The 22,292-nt window shown below is 44.9% G+C and overlaps 1 protein-coding gene across 1 annotated transcript in view; it reads left to right on the top strand.

Moving 5' to 3' along the window:
• BFSP2 (beaded filament structural protein 2) overlaps positions 1 to 22,292 on the top strand; it is a 77,940-nt gene that overhangs the window by 54,459 nt on the left and 1,189 nt on the right. Inside the window, exons 3-6 of the mRNA XM_005906537.2 lie at positions 771 to 927; positions 1,892 to 2,053; positions 18,285 to 18,416; positions 20,605 to 20,825. Of these exons, the coding sequence (XP_005906599.2) occupies positions 771 to 927; positions 1,892 to 2,053; positions 18,285 to 18,416; positions 20,605 to 20,825 (672 nt within the window). The remainder of the gene's footprint in view (positions 1 to 770; positions 928 to 1,891; positions 2,054 to 18,284; positions 18,417 to 20,604; positions 20,826 to 22,292) is intronic.

Raw genomic sequence — 22,292 nt, 5'->3', positions numbered from 1 at the left:
CTGCAGTGCTGGGGAGGGGATGGGCACCAGGGCCCCTGTTGCTGAAGCATGTATGTTCCTAGGCGCGTCAATCCCCACCTCTCAGTTTGGCCCGGACCTGGCCCTCATCACTTGTCTATATCCCCCTCTTGGCCTCTGAAGACATCTGGGTTTGCAGCCACAGTCCTGAAATTTTACCTGAGCTCTTTGGAGAGAGGAACACGTTCTTCATTTTGAGATTATTAACACATAGCCTGGTAATTAGCAGATTCTCAGTAGTGTTTGTTAAAGCATCCTCAGGTTAAAAGGATGACAAATTAGAACAATGATGACAGTACTGGTCCCCTTACCTGGATATGGTCTCTTGGAGAAGCTTTCTCTAGAGCTCCTTGCTTCCAGTGCTCCATGAGGCTCATACTTTGTTAGCCCAGGTGCCCTGTTTTCAGCAGTTGGCTGCAATCATTTTCATTTTAATAAATCAATATGTAACAATTGCATTAACAGTGTCCTCAAACCCACGGAGGTGCAGGAAATGATAACCCACTCCAGTACTCTTGTCTGGAAAATCCTGTGGACGGAGGAGTATGGTAGGCTACAGACCATGGGGTTGCAAAGAGTCAGACACGACTGAGTGACTTCACTTTCTTTTCTTTCTTTCAAACCCACTGAAACACTGAATTTTAATATTCATTTCTTGACTATCCCATAATTAGCCTGTTGGTCACATTTATAATCTGCTTGTTTTGCTTTGAGGTTATCCAGTCTTGCTGATTGGGTTCTTTTACCTACAGGTACGAAAATGAGCAGCCATTTAGGAAGGCAGCAGAAGAGGAAATTAACTCTCTGTATAAAGTCATTGATGAAGCGAATTCATCAAAAATGGATCTGGAGAGTCAAATAGAAAGCCTGAAAGAAGAACTCGGCTTTCTGTCCAGGAGCTATGAAGAGGTAGGTGGGGACTGGGCTGTCTGCAGGTCCAGAAGCCCGCACCTGCCTGGCTGAGCTTCACAACATAAGTGACAACAGCCTTTCTGTGTCAATTGCTCTGGGCTGTGGGTAAAACACCAATTAAATATGATCAGATTCTTATAGTGGGTGAGGTTATCTGGGGTCTCAAACTCCAATTGCTTCAGGGACCAGGCAGGTACAAAAATGGGGAGGCAGCAGGTCCAGGCAGCAGTGTATGATGGAATGTGCATTGAATTAAATGGAGCATCTCCCAAGGTTTCTAGCTTGGACCTTCATTCAACACTGGACAGAACAAACGAAATAACTCTGAGAGTAGATCCAGGCTGTGGCTTAGTCACACTTTATAATAAAATTAGGTCAGATCGGAGTGACAAGACCAAAGGGGCCCCCCAACGGTGATGTGGTCCAGTGTCCTGCAGAACTGTGCTGATTCTAAACTACATTGCACCTGTCACTGGTCCAAGATCTAAAATGCTTGCAGTTGAAAAAGTGAAAACCCACTTTACCATGTTCACATTGGGAAGTTACTTCTTTTGTCCAACCTTGAGCTAACCACTTCCTCCTGTTCTTAGTTCCATATTTGTCACCCTTTTTAAAAGGTACCCCTTTTTAAAAACCTCACAGCTATCTTTAACTTTCTTTCCGCCTACTCTGACTTGATGAAATTCATAAGTTTCATCTTGCTTTTGTTGCTTACTCTGTGTTGTGATTTATTTTGAGTTTTGCTTTGGGTGGGTCTGGGATTGTGAAGACCAACTTAAGAAACGCATCCTAGGGAAAAGAGAATATGGTGCCCAAGCTGCCTTTCTCTGTGAAGCCCCATGATTGGCAGCAGCAGACTGAGAAGCCAAGTTTCACTTATGGAGCTGGGCTTTGGCCGCTAGAACGTCATGTCTTTTCTTTCTCCTCTTGAACTCACTGAGGTGTATGTTGTCATTTTCAGGATGTGAAAATGCTGTACAAACAGCTGGCAGGGTCTGAGCTGGAACAACTGAACGTTCCCATTGGCACTGGGCTGGATGACATCCTTGAGACGATCAGAATTCACTGGGAAAGAGATGTTGAAAAGAACCGGCTGCAGGCAGGAGCCTTGCTCCAAGCTAAGGTGAGAGGCAAGATCAGCACCCTCACTCTGCCCTCTGCAGAAGGAGGCCAAGCAAAGATGAATAGCAGCCAACATGTGACAGAAGAAAAGCAACCATTTCAATCTCACTAGACAGAAAAAGACACGCAATTTACAGCAATAGTTTTTTGTTCACCTGTCTAAATGCAGAAAATGTTTAAAATGTTAATACTCAATGTTGGCAAGCATGTGGGTGCTCCCCTGAGTTCTTGGGAAGCACAAACCAGTCTGACGTCTTTGAGGAAGGGATTTGATGGTATGTATTGAGAGTCTTAAAATGCCCATACCTACCAATTGAATAATCTAGACTCCATTAAAGATATAATTGAAAATATAGATAAAGTTTACATCCATATATACCCAATGAAGCATTTATTATTACAAGGGTGAAAAAAAGCATTTATTATTACAAGGGTGAAAAGGGAGGAAAAACAGATAAATGTTTAACAACAGGAGAAAGAGTAAGCCACAAGCTGAGCATGCAATAGAATATCAGGCAATTATTAGAAATTAGATTTATGAAGCATTGACAGAAGTATGGGGACTGCTCAGGCAATAAGGTAAAACGGGGGTAATAAGGAGAGTAGAGACTGGTACGTACCAAGGGCCAGCAAACTTGCTCTAGAACAAGATAGTAAATACTGAGGCTTCCTGGGCCAGAGGTCCTCTGTTGCAGTACTCAGCTCTGCCACTGGTGTGAAAACTGCTGTGGACAAAGCACCAGTGAGCATGGCTGTGTTCCAATAACACTTTATTTTCAGAAACAGGAAGTGAGTGGGCCTGATTTGGCCTTTGGACTGTAATCGCTGACCCCTGCTATACACAGTGGGTAAAGCATTCAAACAAAGAAGCTAAGCCTCAAGAAAAAGTCAGAAGGAAGTTTATTATACTTCAATTATACCTTTATAATTATATAATTTAGGCCTTCCTTGGTAGTTCAACTGGTAAAGAATCTACCTGCAATGCAGGAGACCCTGGTTCAATTCCTGGGTCGGGAAGATCCCCTGGAGAAGGGATAGGCTACCCACTCCAATATTCCTGGGCTTCCCTGGTGGCTCAGATGCTAAAGAATCCTCCTGCAATGTGGGACACCTGAGTTCAATCCCTGGATTGGGAAGATCCCATGGAGGAGGGCATGACAACCCACTCCAGTATTCCTGCCTGGCAAATCCCTGTGGACAGAGGAGCAAGGTGGGCTACAGTCCATGGGGTTGCAAAGAGTTGGACATGACTGAGTGACTTAAGCACAATTATACCTTAATTAAACTATAAAGAAAAGGTCTCCCTTTTTAAAAACAATCAGAAAGAAAAAACCCTGTAATGTAAAGGTATTAGTGTTAGCGGTGGTTGTCTTTAAGCGAGGGACCCATTTCACGTTGCGGTGTGTTTTCTTTCTTGTTTTTTCATATTTCTCAAACTTTTCTTAAATAGTATGATTTATATTTGTGGAGGGAAAGCATCTTTTCTTAGACCTCAGAAATAAGGAAGGACTTAACCAGAAAATAGAGAGCCCAGGGTGTGCTCTCCCCTTCTGCATCTCCCACCAATTCATGACTCTAGAATTCTGAGCCGGAGGATGAAAGAGCAGAAGAGGAAGGGAAGCAGAAAGGAAGTGAGAAAAATTAGAATTTGAAAGAAGTCAAGAGGGTTGCTCTGAAGTCTTGGTGACCATTGAGTGGGTCTCAATCCTGACTGCACAGCAAAATTATTTCAGGGCACTTTCAAAAATACCCAGGCCAGAGACCAATTGAATCAGAGGGAGGAGAGGGACTTCCTGGCTTTTAAGCTCACTGATGGTTCTAACACATAGCCAAGGTTGGGGACCATGGGTTGATCAAATCGACCAAAAGGAAATGAGCAAGGCCTTTTCTGTTCTTTCTTTTCTCAGCCCTCCTCAACCCCTGCCCCCACATATCAACAGGAAACTTCCCCACAGGGTCTTCGCAAATATGGATCCTCCCAAATTCTCCAGTCCAGAAAGTGTCTTCCACTCCCCAATTCTCTACCCTCTACCCCTTTCCAACACCTCTTCTTTCAATTCTTTGGGCCGGGTCACTACAAACAATTTCCACAGCAAATAGTGCCTAGTAACTCCATTGAAATACAGCCTCCACAACCGCGAGAAGTGAAACAGCACAGAGAGAAAGTGAAACCAAAACATAGATTTGGTTTGGGTCCATTGTTTCTTAGGGGACTCATGAATATTTACAATGAATGACCCTGGAGACCATCTGTCCCATACCCTCATTTTAGAGGTGAGGAAATTAAGACCCACAGAGGGTAGTTGATGTCCTGAGGTCACACAGCTGGATGTAACACCACTGAAGCTCTCCTGACTCTGGGTCCAGGGACCCTTTCTCTGCGCTGGGCTGTCACTTCTCTTTGGCCCTGTTCCCAAAGCTAAATCATACTGACCCAGCAGTCTGCAAACTTGCTTCTGTCCTAACACCCCCAGGGTCCTTACCACACCATAGTGATGATCTCTCCGGGAAAGGGTGGAGGGGCTCTGTAATTAACAGAAATAAATTGTGCATCGCATGAAAAAGAAAAAATTTGTTAGTTATTATTCTTCCCTTACCCTCTTGAGAATCATCATCAGCCCAACAGTCATTCAAACGTTAATTCTAAACAGATCCATTAGAGTTGTTGTTGTTTTAATTTTAAATAGAGTAATCTGAAAGCTCCATCTCAGAGAATACAGACAGTATTTGTTTCAGTTTGGCCAATGCTTCCAGTGAGCCTCTTGCAGAGAGGCGGAGCTCAGAAAATATTTGCAGAATGAGTGAATTCTTCTAATCAGCCACAGCAATCAGAACTGACAGCCAAAAGTCCTCCAATAAATAGTTTTGTCAGTTGCCATCATGCCCTCGGGGGCTGACTTTTGTCCAGCCGGAACATCTCTCGTCTGTTTCTTGGCAGCAAAGCATAAATGTGAAATAGCTTAGCACACACTGCTTTCAAAACCTTTTGCAGAGAGAATATAGACATGTGTTTAATTACCTCTCAGTCTGGAGAGGCTAAAAATTAATTGACATGATTAATTTGTCTTCATTTACATTCCCCCAGAAACTGATCCTGAGACAAATGTTGAAGTGTAGGTAGTTTCTTTGGAAGTTGCAGGAAGCAGAGAAGTGAACCAATGAACACACTATCCAGCCAGCTCCCACTGTGAGAGACTGGAGCATCCCCACGGTGGATCTGGGGGACAGTAAAGAATATAAGAGAGATCAGGAAGCTGGGGTAGTAATACCCTCTCCTGACAGTCATCTGATATCTGCTAGCTGAGTGACCTTTCAGAGTCTTCAGAGAGAGCTCCCAGCTGCAGAATCTGGCAGTGGGAAGGAAGCTGGGGAGAACTAACGGGTCACCTAGGAGTCAAGGTGGACGCTGTCTACCTTGTTCCGTGGCTAACCAGGTAGTCTGGAGGGTGGTGTAGCATCTGCTACACTTTCCTGCCAACTCTTAATCGGTAAAAGCTTGTAAAGAAGTTCCCGATAGGTTCTCTCTAGTCATGGTGTTATAGATGTTGGGAACCTCAGCGGCCCAGTTTTTTTTTATTTACTTTTAATTGAAGAATAATTACAATATTGTGTTGGTTTCTGCCATACATCAACATGGATCAGCCATAGGTATTCATATGTCCCTCCCTCTTGAGCTTCCCTCCCACTTCCCACCCCCTCTAGATTATCACAGAGCCCCAGTTTCAGTTCTTTGAGTCATACAGCAAATTCCCACTGGCTATCTGTTTTACATATGTTAGTGTATTTGTTTCCATGCTACACCCTCCATTCATCCCCACTCTCCCCTTCCTACCCACCCCCCAGCCCCACGTCATAAGTCTGTCATAAGCAATGGAGATGCTGCCCTGCAAATAGGCTCATCGGTACCATCTTTCTAGATTCCATATATATGCGTTAATATACCATATTTGTTTTTCTCTTTGTGACTTGTTTCACTCTGTTTAATAGGCTCTAGGTTTATCCACCTCATTGGAACTGACTCAAATGTGTTCCTTTCTATGGCTGAGTAATATTCCACTGCATTTATGTACCACAGCTTCTTTTTCCATTCATCTGTTGATGGACATCTAGGTTGCTTCCATGTCCTGGCTATTGTAAATAGTGCTGCAAATGAACATTGGGGTACATGTGTCTTTTTCAATTATGGTTTCTCAGGATATATGCCCAGTGGTGGCATTTCTGGGTCATAAGGTAGTTTTATTCCTAGTTTTTTAGTAAATCTCCATCCTGTCTACCATAGTGGATGTATCAATTTACATTCCCACCTTGGTCCAGTTTTTGGAGTTTCTCAAGTTGCAGGATTCAGTGACTGGGGCATCAGGTTGGTCCAGAGAATTTCTAGAGTGTTTTAAAGTCTGGCCCTTTCTTTTCTGTTTGATGTGGTTACCCAACTCAGGATATCTGGGTATACTTTGAGAACCTCCAACAGCACGCCATACCACCCTCCAGACCACCTGGTTAGCCATGGAACACATTACCCAACTGCTGCTGCTGCTGCTAAGTTGCTTCAGTCGTGTCCAACTCTATGCAACCCCATAGACGGCAGCCCAGCAGGCTCCTCCATCCCTGAGATTCTCCAGGCAAGAACATTGGAGTGGGTTGCCATTTCCTTCTCCAATGCATGAAAGTGAAAAGTGAAAATGAAGTCACTCAATCATGTCCAACTCGTAGCGACCCCATGGACTGCAGCCCACCAGGCTCCTCCATCCATGGGATTTTCCAGGCAACAGTACTAGAGTGGGGTGCCATTGCCTTCTCCGACTCAGTCTGCAACTACCACCTTAAAAGACCACCTTGGGAAATCCAGTAGAGTCGCTATTATTTGCCTGTTTCCTAGATTCATGTGCTGAGATATTTCCACTCTGTAGAGTAACAAACAAAACAGAGAGTCCTAAGTGCAAATACCTTGGCTAGGTTAAGATCTTACAGTGCTCTTCTTCCTAAAACTTTTGCAGAACTTACGGGTGCATTGAAGTCATCTGTCCATCATTGTTAGAAGACTATTAATAGAATTCAAAAATTAAACCGATAACCATGTGAGGCCATTTGTGCTGGCTAGACCTCTGACATCCTTTCTGTTCATTCAAACAGCCTCAAAAGTAGGAACTATTGTTATTCCCACTTCACAGATGTGTTTTCTGCAACCAGGAAGGAAGAAAGGAAAGCAAGTAGAAAGGGAGAAAAGGAGGAGAAAGAGCTGGGAGCTTCTAGTTTCCCTGCAACCAGGCTGTTTCTACTAAGTTTTTCTTTCACAGGTGCAAAAATTCAAGCATCATATCATCAACAGCAGAATGATGTTCTGGGTAGCCAAAAAGACACTTTCAGGAATGTAATCCTAAATGCCTGTTACAGTCTTTTGTGGGCTTTCCCTGTGGCTCAGTGATAAAGAATCTACCTGCAGTGCAGGAGACGGGGGTTCGGTCCCTGGGTCAGGAAGGTCTTCTGGAGGAGAGCATGGCAATCCACTCCAGTATTCTTGCCTGGAGAATCCCATGGACAGAGGAACCTGGCAGGCTACAGTCCATAGTATCACAAAGAGTCGGACACAACTGAAGAGATTTAGCACACACCCATCCATAGCCTTTTATGTCAGTGTCAGTCCATCATGATATATATAATCCCATGTTTCTTCCACCTGATCTTTTCCTTACCAGTGTGCGGTTCTCCTAGAAATGGGGCCACTCTGCAGACTAAGGGCTCCCAAAGTTTCTGAATCAGGCTGCTTAGGGATTGAAAGGTTGGCCTTAACCACTTCAGTTTCCCCTTGATGGAATTGGAGGCCCTCCCCCCAGTTCCTAGAAGTTGCATCTCTGTCCTTGTTCACTGCAGGTGGGTGATGTGCACAATAATCAAAGGCTTGTTTAATGTTGGGCAGGGGGTGGCGCTCTGATGAATCTCTCAGGGGCAGGGGTTCCCCAACAAATAGATTGCTCCCATGCCTCCTGCCCTGACAATAGGCCACACTTGCCTCAGATCAGTTTAAGGCATTTGTGGTCAGAAACTTTGTGCTGTAACCATCATGCCTCGAATAGTCAGGATGACAGATTGTGGAGACGGTTAAGAATGAAGAAAGCTGAACAGATGGAGATGAATTGTGAGGTTTCTGGTTGTTGCTAACTTAGAGCTGGAGAAGACACTGAGACTGACTGGAGTGGTGCCCTCTGATGAAAGTGTCCGTGGGCAGGTGGGGGGAGGGGCTGTTCTGTGACCTGTGCAGCAGTCCAGTGAGGCAGCTCAGTCGTGGTTATTGAGCACCAGAAATGTGCCTGATACGACTGAGAACCTGAACTCTTGATTTATTTTTTATAACTTCTTACATAATCACTATGTGTTGGCTAGTTGGCTACCATACTGGACAGCATGGATCTAGATCTACCCGTGAGCAACTAGAAGCTTTGGATAACATGTCACCATGTCATCTATATTCACAAACAGTAGCTTGCCCTGTGGGGTATATATTTTATACAGGCTGCTGTGTCTGTGCCTTTTCTTTACTTGCTTTTACCTGGAAGAGTCAATTTTTTCTAGGGTATATGAACTTGGATTAAATGCATTTCTGGCACTCAACTGTAAGATGGGAAATTAGAAGCTCCATATGGTCCTGCCATGATAGTCAACTGGGGGAGTTCCTTTGGGAAAGCAGACTCCGAGAGTATCTGTAATCTGGGGGTCCCTGTGTGCTGATGAGTTGGCTATAATCTCAATGGCTCTTCCGTGAAATAAGTCCTCACAGCAAGCACTGAAGAGGAATCATGTAGCATTTCTAAACCTCATAAAAACACCACAGAGTCAGCTTTGAAAAGAGCCCCAGCTTACTTTTATTTCTTATTTTATTTATTCATTTTAATATCTAGTACCTTCACTTGGTTCAAAATTCAAGATGTACAAAATAACAAACAGTGAAAAGTGTCACCTCACCCATGTCCCAGGCACCCAGGCTTTGTTGTTGGGTCAATAAATGTTACTCTTTTCCTATGTCCCCTTTCAGAGACATTTTTTGTGCATATACAAGAAAATATGTACATATTTTCTCTCTTCTTACACAAATAGTATTATTTGGAACATACTGCTTCTTAGCTGCACAATATTGTACTCCAGAGGGCAACAAAGCTAAATCTGGCCCACAAGCAATATCTGACCTGCTGCCTGTTTTTCCACAAATAAAGTTTTATTGGAATGTAGCCATGCTCATCATTTACATATTGTCTACAGCTGTATTTGCATTGTACCAGCAGAGTTGAGTAGTTGCAACAGAGACCATATGGTCTGCCAAGCCTAAAACATTTACTATCTGGCTCTTTACAGAAAAGTTGCCAACCTTTGTTCCAGCTAATGTGTATCCTAGGGTTTATTTAACCTGTACCCTGTTGATGAATGGTGGCTTCCAATCTTTCCTATAATATTATAAATGATTAGTCACTAACTGTGTATGTCCCCCCTTTCCCAATATAAAAATGTATCTGTTGGATAAATTTATAGACATGGAATTGCTGGAGCAAAAATTATGTCCAATCAGTAATTTTGATAAACATTGCCAAATTACCTTCCGTAAAGGTTGTAACAATTCTCATTAGAAATGTTTGAGAATATATATTCCCTGCATCCTCATTGAGACTGAGTTCTCACACTGTGATCTCTTTGTGATCTTTGCCAATATTATAGGTAAAAATGGTTTTTCAGTATATTTTTATTTTGCCTTTGTCGTATTATGAGGAGGGTGGAACATCATGGCTGAATTTCATCCATATTTGCTTTTGTGTATTCTATCAGATCGTATCTTTTGCCCATTTTTATTAGGTCTTGGACTCTATTACTGGTTTGTAGTGGCTGTTTGTACGTTAGAGAAATAATTAATTCTCCATGATATCTTCCTAGCTTGTCACTTCTTTTTTTTTTTTTTTTTTTTAGCCACACTGCATGGCTTGCGGGATCCTAATTTCCTGACCAGGGAATAAACCAAGCCTTGGCAGTGAAAGCACAGAGTCCTAACCACTGGACCACCAGGGACCTCCCTGTCACTGGTCTTTTTACTTACTTTATGGTGGTTCCAGCTAGCTTTCAAAAGTTGTTATTAGCCTGTAAGGAAGTGTTAGTATAGGAGCCAAGGGCCAGAATTTGGTTCCTGTAGCTGTGTGCTGCGGTGGTGTGACCCAGCTGGTGCAGCTGGGGGCAGGTGTGGAGAGTCAAGAGTAGGAAATATGAAGAGGCTGTCACACCCTCTTCTTTATCTGACTACCCAGCATAATCACAGGTGTTGTAAGGGCGCACCCAGGTCCTCACCTCCTATATTGGGTTTTCAACCCCACGACTGGTCAACACCCAGTTGGCTATCAGGGGATCACTCACCATTGCAACCTTGTCCTCACACCTTCTACCAAGAAATCTTCACTCGCTCACTCATTCAGACGCAGCCTGTCAAGGACAAACCAGGCTCCAGGCCCTGAGCTTGGTGCTGTGGACACAAAGTCCTTGGCTTCAATTCTTGGTCATTCCTGGCACCTGATTCTGCTGATCTCAAATCTGTCTTGGATATTTCTTAACAGTAGCTCTTTCCCAAGAAAAGCATAGGAATCTTACTTCTAAACCAAGAGATCTGAAAAACAAGACAACACAAGTCTCTGAGACATTAAGGTAGGGTGGCTTGTATTCAACATTTGGTCTCCTGGCAGGGGCAGAGCAGAGGTGAGCCTTCTTAGAAATGGGGTGATCTCCATGAACCACAGCAAAAATGCTGTCATTTCAACTTTTTCAATAATTACTTTAGGAAGAAAAATCTATTTTTATCCTCAGAATACTCCTCCTTCCTGAGCTTCTTCTGCTTCTTTCATCAGCGGGCACACTTGCACACTACCAAGAAGGCAGGGGTCTGCCAGACCACGTGCTCCCATGGGTTTCCTTTGGCAGCTTCAACTGAGGCTGTGAATTGCTCCTATACCCTAAAGAAAGCACCTTCAGCAGCCAAACAGCTCTCGTGTAAATTCAAGAAGAGACTTGGCTCAGCCAGGCCAGGCCAGCTCTTCTGCCAGTGTTGATGTTTCACTGAGGGAGACAAGAACTTCTTTTTAATTCCCACTAAGGCGAACCCAAATCCTCCTGGGTGGCATCCAGCCTTCTCCCTACTAAATCCTACATCTGGCTGGGGTAGCTGCCTGGCAAAAGCTTTCCTCAGCTAAATAGCATTTATATGACACTTGTGACTATGAAGTACCTTATAATCATAATAATGACAGCTAGTCCTCCTAATGAAAAGGAGATTTGATTTAATTCCATGGTAGATGTTCCTCTACTGTAGTCCCAAACCTGTGCCTGGGATACTTTGTTGACCTTAAATAAAGGTCGTTGGGTATGTTCTAGGGGTAAAAACCAGTTTAGGTGCCTGGGATGGAAGTTGAGGGGTGAGTACGAAGTTGTTCCTGCACACAAGGTGCCACACCCTAGTGTGAGGTTAGGTGGGGAGCAGGTGGGAGGCAGCGGACAGAAAGACCACTCTTTCGCAGGACAGAGTGAACCGAGCCAGGAAAGCAGGAGCTTATTAAGGGTTTACCAAGTGCCAAACAGTGTCCAGAGCACTTGACAGGCCTGTTCTTAGTTCATCTTCCTAACCTGAGATAGCTACTGTGATTTCAACCATCATATAGAGAAGGAAACTAAGGCACAGACAGGTTAGATAAATTACCCAAGATCACAAAGTTAGGACATGGCAGAGCTAGGATTCAAACCATGTGTTCTAACTATAGAATCAACAGTCTTCACTGCTAGGCTGACCCAGACAGATCACGTGGAGTGGGTGGGGAGCTGGGGAGCAGGGAGACCTTGATTCATCCTCTTTCCTAAGGATGAGCACAAGTGACGTCATGTGTGAGGCTGGGAGGGCTTTGTCTTGAGGAACCAAAAGGTTATGCCAGGCTTCTGTCAGGATCTTTCCAGACCACAATTCTGTGCCTTCTATGTGGATGTGAAAATGAAAGTGTTTGTTGCTCAGTCATGTCCGACTCTTTGAGAGCCCCATGGAGTGTAGCCCAACAGGCGTAAGATTCCTCTGTGAAGCAAGATCAGAAACCCCTGCTTCTCCAAGGAACCCATTGCTTTCCCTTTCTCCATGAATGTGACCATAATGAGGTCAGTGTAATCCTGCGAGATCTGAGAGGCTTAAGAGCAAGGACGTGAGCAAGGACGTTGGCAGAGCGATGCTCTGGTAAAGCTGTTCCCCAGCTGCAAAACCCAGAGAGCTTGTGAGACTCTGGAGCCCATGCAGCAACTGCTCAGGGAAAGGCAGACTGCACATGTCCACCCCTGAGTGCTCAGCTTGGACTCATGTTCAGTGCTCAGCTTGGACCCACGTCACTGCTCTCCATACTCTGCCTCCTCTTAAACTCTCACTCTCCCCTCACACCACACAATCACCACTTCCATGTCACCTTTCCAAGTGCCCAGGGTGTTTGGAGGAATGGCTGCGCTAATCAGCAAAGTGGGTGGGGTGTGGAGATGGCTCTTTTCCCCTCCAATTGGATGGCTCTTTACCATCCAATTCTTCATTCTGACTTCCTTGAGAGTCTGCTGCTCTTTTTCTCTCACATCCATCCTTCATGTGCAACACCATGCCAATTTGTAAAAATTAATTTGAAAATGTTTACCATATTTCAAAATGCCAATATGCTCTCCTGCCCCAGAAATATTACTGGAGTGCAAACCTGAGTAGCCCAGCTCCTGCACAGTGGAGCCAAGGTTTCAAGCTGATCTGCAAGCCTAGGGACCAACATATTTGAATCTCAGCACACATCCCAGCAATGGCACTGAACCGCAGATCAAGGTCCTCCCTTTCCATGCTCAGGGGCTAAAAACACATAGCTGCTGTTTGGTGTATGAGGAGAAATCTGGAGGTGTTGGGTCAATATAAATCTAAAAGCCACTGGAGAAGAACATGTTATACTTTTAGGTGAGTTAAAACAATTGACTGTCTCCATATGAAGGGCAAGTATCATTTGTGGCAAGCTGATTTAAGAAGGTTGTCATTATTGTCCAGTCACCAAGTCGTGTCCAACTCTTTGTGACCCCATGGAGTGCAGCACAGCAGGCTTCCCTGTCCTTCACTGTTTCCTGGGGTTTGTTCAAACTCATGTCCTTTGAGTCAGTGATGCCATCCAACCATCTCATCCTCTGTCACTGCCTTCTCCTCTTGAAAATGTTGGAGATGTCATATAAAACAATATTTACACCCATAGGGATCAAATTAGTTTCTTTTTCTTTCCACCTTAATTTAAAAAATGGCGCAAGAAAGTTTCCATTTAATGATGGGACGTCACTAACACTTCTCTTATATTTATTAACTCCACCTTTCAACAAAGAGAAAGCCAACTTTGAGATTCAGCAGCTTGACAAGCAGCATGTGTTAAAATACAATACAGTGGCTTGTTTTCATTTTATTGACTTTTCAGTTATCTTTTATCTTTGGCAAGTAACACAGTTTTATCAGTTTTTGTAACAACCTAGAACTTTGCTTCCATGGACCAGGCGTCACATGGAAGTTTTAAATGCACATTCCTGGGCCCCACTCAGGATCTCTTGACTCAGAATCTGCATTTTCACAAGGTCTCCCAGATGATGCGGCCACACGTTAATATTTGAGAACTTAACTGCAGATCACATTTTTAAAGACATTTATTTACAAAGAAAAAGTGAATTGATTCAAATAAAAACAGTTTGAATAAGTATTCATATATGCAACAAACCATGCTCGTTGTCTAAGAATACTTGGAAAATATTTGGGTACAGCATTTTGCTAATAAAACTGAGACATGGAGATTCATCTCTCCGGAGACCAGTGTGTACCACTGAACCACAGACTACATTATCTGAATGCAGTAGAGGGACAGTTCATTCCTTGGCCAGCAGCTTTACCCCAGGCCTGCCCACCAAGGAACTGAAGTGTGCCTCCATGGGACTGGACTTCCCCTCGTGCCCAGCTCTAACTCATGCTGTGCTGGTGACATTCTCTCTGCAGGGAAATGTAAACACATGTATTTATGTGCCAATCATATTCATATTACTACTTCAGTTCAGTTCAGTCGCTCAGTCGTGTCCAACTCTTTGCAACCCCATGAATCGCAGCACTCCAGGCCTCCCTGTCCATCACCAACTCCCAGAGTTTACCCAAACTCATATCCATCGAGTTGGTGATGCCATCCAGCCATCTCATCCTCTGTCATCCTCTTCTCCTCCTGCCCCCAATCCCTCCCAGCATCAGGGTCTTTTCCAATGAGTCAACTCTTTGCATGAGGTGGCCAAAGTATTGGAGTTTCAGCTTCAACATCAGTCCTTCCAATGAACACCCAGGACTGATTTCCTTTAGGATGGACTGGTTGGATCTCCTTGCAGTCCAAAGGACTCTCAAGAGTCTTCTCCAACACCACAGTTCAAAAGCATCAATTCTTGGACACTCAGCTTTCTTCACAGTCCAACTCTCACATCCATACATGACCACTGGAAAAACCATAGCCTTGACTAGACGGACCTTTGTTGGCAAAGAATGTCTCTGCTTTTCAATATGCTGTCTAGGTTGGTCATAACTTTCCTTCCAAGGAGTAAGCGTCTTTTAATTTCATGGCTGCAGTCACCATCTGCAGTGATTTTGGAGCCCCAAAAAATAAAGTCAGCCACTGTTTCCACTGTTTCCCCATCTATTTCCCATGAAGTGATGGGACCAGATGACATGATCTTCATTTTCTCAATGTTGAGCTTTAAGCCAACTTTTTCACTCTCCTCTTTCACTTTCATCAAGAGACTTTTTAGTTGCTCTTCACTTTCTGCCATAAGGGTGGTGTCGTCTGCATATCTGAGGTTATTGATATTTCTCCTGGCAATCTTGATTCCAGCTTGTGCTTCTTCCAGTCCAGCGTTTCCCATGATGTACTCTGCCTATACTACTTAGAGGTAACATAAAAGTTTCTGTTGATATTTTCTTATGTTATTTTAGAAATAGCAAAATTTAAGATAAAACACTTTGTTTTTCCATTAGAACCTATAGCTTCAGTGTGACTTGCTATTTCTTACAAAATCTGCCAGCCATTTTAATAATTCTGTCATCAACTGTAGTGTCACAAAATCAGAGAAGTGCTTGATTATTAATATCAAATTAAACAAAAAGTCACTCACATCATAGGAATGAGGACAACTCTGCTGTGAATTTTGGTTGATATTTTCGTTGACTTTAATGAGTTCATTCATCAGTGCTATGAGTGACTTCTTTGTGAATCACATAGTAATTTTCAAATACTTGAGGAATAACCCCTCTAACTTTTGTGACATTATCAATGCAATAGCTATAGACATGACCCACTTTTAAGTTTAATCTGCATTATTAACACTTTCTGCATCCCTTTCTTAAGTCTGCACAATCAACAAAACAATAATTCAGTCCCTGATTTGTAGTGTTTGCCAGTTTCCATGGTGTAAGTACTCTCACCTGGGCTGATTTAAAACTACTGTATAGCTCAGTCATGTCTGACTCTTTGTGACCCCATGGACTGTAGCCCACAAGGCTCCTCTGTACATGGAATTTTCCGGGCAAGTATACTGCATTGAATTGCCATTTCCTCCTCCAGGGAAGCTTCCCAATCTAAGGATCGAACCCACATCTCTTGTGTCTTCTGCATTGGCAGGTAGATTCTTTACCACTGAGCCACCTGGGAAGCCCATTAGTTATCATTAGGAGTATTCAACTATAGTGAGTTTTGCAAACTCATTTGTTAGCTACTATTCCTTGTTACATATAGAAAATATACAGAGCCAATATTTGCACACTTTTAAGGTTCCTAAAGCCTCCACATGCATAACTGATGGGAGCCTCACAGTGACCCCAGGAGGCAGTCATCATATGATTATCATTCCCCACTCAACATCATCTAAGGGTACAGACTGGAACTCAGAGAGGCTGAATAATGGGCCAGAGACACACAGCCATGGGCCAACCAGTCAGAGCTGAGCCCATGAGTTCTGCTGTCCTTCAGCTGCTCCCTGGCATTTAATGGACATTTTAGTTGAGCTCTTAATAGACCTCAAACAGCAAGAATTGGCAGAACTGATACTGAGATGTGAGGCTTTTGATTTGGGATTTTTTTAGCCAGTCAATTAGGTGGACTATTTGGGCGTAATTCTATAAATAAGTATTCATATGTGGTAAAGATGGGAAACTCAGAAAGCCAGTAACCTAGGAGAGAAAGCAGTTTATTTTCTCCTACATCATTGACTTGGAGACCTTTCATCGGGCTGCACTGAAGAAACACGAGGGAGAACTCTGGTGTTTTCCCTTTTCTCCAGCAAAGAGGAGTAGCAGTGACCCGCTCTCGTGAATGTAGGAGGAATCAGAATATGTCCATCTTGCTCTGGGGAGAAGCACAGATCTTCCCCTTGTATTCACAGTGGTGGTCAGATGGATCTTTACAGGAAAACAGCAGCTTTCAGGTCGAGCTGGTTCACCCCTTGTTGGAGGAAGATGTGGGACAATTGCAACGCTGGAGGGAGTTCAAATTTCCAAAGTTTATCATGGTTACAACGCCTACTTTTTTTTCTATAATCCTTCCTGATGACCGCTTAGCACTGGGTTTTTTATTATTAATTAATTAATTTTGGGGGGTTGCACTGGATCTTCATTGCTGCACACAGGCTTTCTCTAATTGTGGCAAGTTGCGGCTACTCTTTGCTGCGATGCATGACCTTATCTTTGCAGTGGCATCTCTTGTTGCTAAGCATGGGCTCTAGGCACACAGACCTCAGCAGTTGCAGCATGTGGACTCAGCAGTTGTGACTCGCAGGCCCTAGAGCACAAGGGCTCCAGTAGTTACGGTACATAGGCTTGGCTGCTCCCCAGCATGTGGAATCTTCCCAGACCAGGAACTGAACCTGTGTCCCCTGCACTGGCAGGCGGATTGTTAATCACTGAGCCACCAGAGAAGTCTGAAATGCCTATGTTTTTGACTCAGCAGTTTCACTACAGCAATTTACCCCTCAGAGATCCCCCCATGTATGGAAATTGAGGGATTGCGTCATTGTTCATAACAGGCCAAGACTGGAAACAAGGTAAGTGTCAATCATTGGGAAACTTCCAAATAATCACAGTACCTCCAAGCAAGGTAATATCATGCAACACTTAAAAAGAATGTAATTGATCTACATGTACTGCTATAGAATAGTTTCTAAAAATGTATTAAGTACCGAAGCAAGGAGGGATGTTCATACGCATCTGTTAATTGATGCTTTTGAACTGTGGTGTTGGAAAGACTCTTGAGAGTCCCTTGGACTGCAAGGAGATCCAACCAGTCCATTCTGAAGGAGATCAGCCCTGGGATTTCTTTGGAAGGAATGATGCTGAAGCTGAAACTCCAGTACTTTGGCCACCTCATGCAAAGAGTTGACTCATTGGAAAAGACTCTGATGCTGGGAGGGATTGGGGGCAGAAGGAGAAGGGGATGACACAGGATGAGATGGCTGGATGGCATCACTGACTCGATGGACGTGAGTCTGAGTGAACTCCAGGAGTTGGTGATGGACAGGGAGGCCTGGCGTGCTGCGATTCATGGGATTGCAAAGAGTCGGACACGACTGAGCGACTGATCTGATCTGATAAATGAATGAAATAGCTCTGGTAGGAGATAAAAGAAACTAGAAACAGAATGAAGTAATTAGGGCACAGGAAGAAAAGGTGACTTTATACTATATATCCTTTAGAAGATCTTTTGTATTTTATTCTATTTGCATGCATTATATGTTCAAATTACTTAAGTGTTGGAATACAGGTTCATGTGCTGCTGCCACTGCTAAGTCGCTTCAGTCGTGTCCGACTCTGTGTGACCCCAGAGACGGCAGCCCACCAGGCTCCCCCGTCCCTGGGATTCTCCAGGCAAGAACACTGGAGTGGGTTGCCATTTCCTTCTCCAAAGCATGAAAGTGAAAAGTGAAAGGGAAGTCGTTCAGTCATGTCCAACTCTTCGAAACCCCATGGACTGCAGCCTACCAGGCTCCTCCGTCCAGGCAAGAGTGCTGGAGTGGGGTGCCATTGCCTTCTCCAACAAGTTCATGTGGGCACCTATTTAAAAAAAAAAAAAGTGATTTTTAAATCAAATGGCTGTTTCCAAGAGGGTGAGAGGAAACGACGGGTTCAGGCCATGGCTCCTCTTCTCACTTCTGACTCTCCACAGCAACAGGCAGAACTGGCTCGCAGGGCCCAGACCCAGGAAGAGAAGCTGGCTGCAGCCCTCAGGGTGGAGTTGCACAACACTTCCTGCCAAATCCAGAGCCTGCAGGCTGAGACGGAATCCTTACGAGCTCTGGTGAGTGGGCCAGGAACAGTCCTGGCCTTTCCTGTGTCAAGTTTAACTCTCAACTGTCTAACTGTAGTCATATGGCTTTCCCATCTCACAGCACGTGAGAGGTTTGAGGCCTGCAAAGGATCATCTGATACTGAATGCCAAGTGTAGTAGGTAGAGTTAGCATCCCAGATCTTACCAGCAAATAATAACCAGAGCAGACACTGATCTACGTTTATTTCTACTAATCACATTTTGCCACCTGTAGACATACCTAGGATGGGAGTCTGACTCAACATTCTCATATCCTGTAAAGTTAGGAAGATTTAAATAAGATAATATGATGGCCTCTGCTTGACAGTAGTCATGATTCAAGATGACATCTTGAGCAAGAGTCTTCCATTTCAGTCACAATGGTCAAAAGAGAGTACAGAAACTTGTTTCAACAAGACTCAGTCCAATTTAGAAGGATATTTGTTTTTTATGTGTCATATAAAAGGCCAGATTCTAAATTATAGAACTACATAATTAGAAGTACTTAAAACTGTTAAAGATGCATACCATTTTTTAAAGGTGTTTACTGGTCAGTAAAGCCCTACAGTTTGCAGGGCTTGGTATATGGGAAGATGAGAAGAAAGTTTCAGTCTAGTGGGGAGACAGGGCAGTAAGTTTAACCATAATACAAGTGCTGTCATTTAGGCAACACACACACACACACACACACACACCCCTGCTCTGTATCAGGTCCTGTCTTATCTCTGGGGTTATAGAAACCAGGTTCCTTCTCTCAAGGAGCTCAGCATCTGCTAGAGGAGACATGCCCTAAGAAGCTCAGCCCACTTCAAGGGCATGTGTGTGCTTGGGAAGCTGTGAAACCCAGAGAAGGGACACCCTAATCCAGCCTGGTGGTGGCAGGCACAAGAGGTTTCCTAAGAAAGGTGACCCCTGATCTTGGACATGGGGTGAATAGGAGTCAGCCAGGTGAGGAGGAGGGGGATACAAGCAGATTTGGGCTTTAGACAGCACACGGTGGCTGCTGTTAGCAGCAGGGTAGGGTGGGGGGAGGGGGGTGCTGTGGTGCAGAGGAGGAGGAACTACAGTCAGAGGAAATGAGCTGGGAGGCCACAGAGTTTCCTCCAGATGAGAGGCGATAAGCAGTCATCCAGGGTATTGGTGGCTGGAGCACAGGGGGCACAAATGGGAAAATGTTTCAGAATATAGAAGAGGCAGGACTCTGATAACTGAATTTGGGAGGAAGCAGGATCAGGGGCATATCTTTCCCTGGCTTCTAGCTCCTGTTGAGTTCACCAGCTGGAGCACAGGAGAGAAGGGGCCAGCAGGTTTGGAAGGAAGCCAATGGCTTCACTTTGAACACCTTGATTTGAGGTGCCCACAACCTGTGTATATGTCTAGGAAGAACCTCAGTAGCAAGTCTGCATGGGTGGGGAGACGTCTGTGCTGGACACATCAACACAGGAGTCAGCCACAGAGATGACCAAATCGTGAGTCTGGTAGAGACCAACCGGTGTGGCTCAGCTCAGAGAGAGACGGGCTAAGGGTAGGGCGAAGGGGCAGCTGGGGAAGAGGAACTAGCACAGAGTGCTACCGAGACACTGAGGAAAGACATGCCGAGGGTATAGGGACCAGAGACGTTATTTCTGACTGTGGAATGTGGGAAGCGTGCAGGAGACAGCATCCCAGCAGGACGGTGAGTAGGGGTTCACAGAGGAAGGAAGGGGCCCAGGGGGGGAGCAGTCAGGAGCAAAAAGGCTTGGAGGCAGTTCAGGGAGAAGACTGCAAAATTTCTTTGAAGAAACACCTGCAGACTGCCTCCTGTGTGTGTGTGTGTGTGTATTTCTGTCTCCTTTTATCTCTCTCCTTCTCTCACTCATCTCCCTCTCATTTTCTCTCATCATTCTGTCTCATAGGCCCTCCCTTCTGGTCTCCTCCCCTCTTTTTCTTCCTCGTCTCCCTCTCCACCTCCACCCCCACCCCCATAGGAAGGATCAGTGAATTAGACTAAACAAGACTCTGGCCTCCCCAGGAGGATTCATTACTTCCCCACTGAGCCACCTCAGTCGGTCAAGGTAATAGTCATGGGAGAAACGGACAGACCAGGCCGAGGCCAGCCCCTCCCACTGCTCTGCCCACCTCCCTCTTCCCAGGGCCTGTCCCTCGGCCTCAGGCTTGGCCCGCGTTCCCTCTCTTGTAGAAGCGAGGCCTGGAGAACACCTTGCACGATGCCAAGCACTGGCATGACATCGAGCTGCAGAACCTGGGAGCGGTGGTCAGCAGGCTGGAGGCGGAGCTCAGGGAGATGCGCGCGGAGGCGGAGCAGCAGCTGCAGGCCCGGGAGCACCTGCTGTCGCACAAATGCCAGCTGCAGCGGGACGTGGCGTCCTACCACGCGCTGCTGGACCGCGAGGAGAGCAGGTGCGTCTCTGCTAGCTTTGTTAGGAGAGGGGTAGGTACTCATAGGTTTCCATTACACATTTTCTCAAATACTATAAAAGTAATTAATGTAAAAAGGAGAAACCACCGCCCAACACACCCCCTCAACTCCCACAGCCTGACTGACCTCCCAGGACTTTTCCATTCATATGTACATAGTATTTGTCTTCCCTGGTGGCTCAGTGGTAAAGAATTCACCTGCCAAGGAGGAGACAAGCGTTGGATCCCTGGGTGGGGAAGATCTCCTGGAGGAGGAAATGGCAACCAACTCCAGAATTCTTGCCTGGAAAATCCCATGGACAGAGGAGCCTGGGGCTACAGTCCATGGGTTTGCAAAGAGTCAGACACGACTTAGCAACTAAACAACAACAATATATAGGTGAATATATAGTATATACTTACATGTGTATACATATATGTGTGGATGTCAGTATATATTCATGTATACAGACATATGGACACACACCTATAGACACACCTATATGGTTCACACTTACCTCATACTACATGGTAGCTGTTAGCAATGCTTTCTGCTGTATGTTGCTGCTGCTGCTGCTAAGTCGCTTCAGTCATGTCCAACTCTGTGCGACCCCATAGATAGCAGCCCACCAGGCTCCCCCATCCCTGGAATTCTCCAAGCAAGAACACTGGAGTGGGTTGCCATTTCCTTCTCCAATGCATGAAAGTGAAAAGTGAAAGTGAAGTCACTCAGCCGCGTCTGACTTGTAGCAACCCCATGGACTGCAGCCCACCAGGCTTCTCCATCCATGGGAGTTTCCAGGCAAGAGTACTGGAGTGGGGTGCCATTGCATGTAGTAAGTCCTTATTACTGAAGCTATAAATCAACACTCCTGAAACATGCCAAGCCTGGGCATCTTTTTAAAAATGCAAATTCTGCTTCTATAAGTCTGAGACAGGACCTGAGACTCTGCATTTCTGACAGAACTCTCAGGCGATGCCTGTACTGCTGGTCCACAGACCACACTTTGAGCAGCAAGGGCATAAACCATGTTCACCTGAAAGTTTCAGAAATGAGAGAGGCTAGGCTGCTCGTGATGTCAGTCAGGTCCCCAGCTCATTTCATCCCTCTGATTTACCATTCCTGTCTTCATCTTTGTCACCCGTGGTTGCCAAATGCCTATCACAGCTCCAGAGAGCATAACTTCATGCATGGCAAGAAGAGGGAGGGAAGAGGGGACAGAAGAAAGGATTTTCCCTGCATGACTCACTCCTTTTTTCAGTGAAGGGAAAATGTTTTGAGAAGGCCTCCAGTCGACTTTCTCTTTTATCTTATTAACCAGAGTCTGCTCACATGATTAGACCGACCTGCAAGGGAAGCTGGGAAAGCAACTATTTAGCTTTTCCAGCCTCCATAGTGGACAGAGGTGAGAGGTTGGGAATGACATGTGTACGTCAATGAACATACATGTGTGTATGTGGTATATATAC

The sequence above is a fragment of the Bos mutus genome, chromosome 1 (assembly GCF_027580195.1).
Source record: "Bos mutus isolate GX-2022 chromosome 1, NWIPB_WYAK_1.1, whole genome shotgun sequence".
Taxonomy (NCBI): Eukaryota; Metazoa; Chordata; class Mammalia; order Artiodactyla; family Bovidae; genus Bos; species Bos mutus.
The sequence above is the reverse complement of the archived record's forward strand: the minus strand, read 5'-3'. Positions and strand labels throughout refer to the sequence as shown.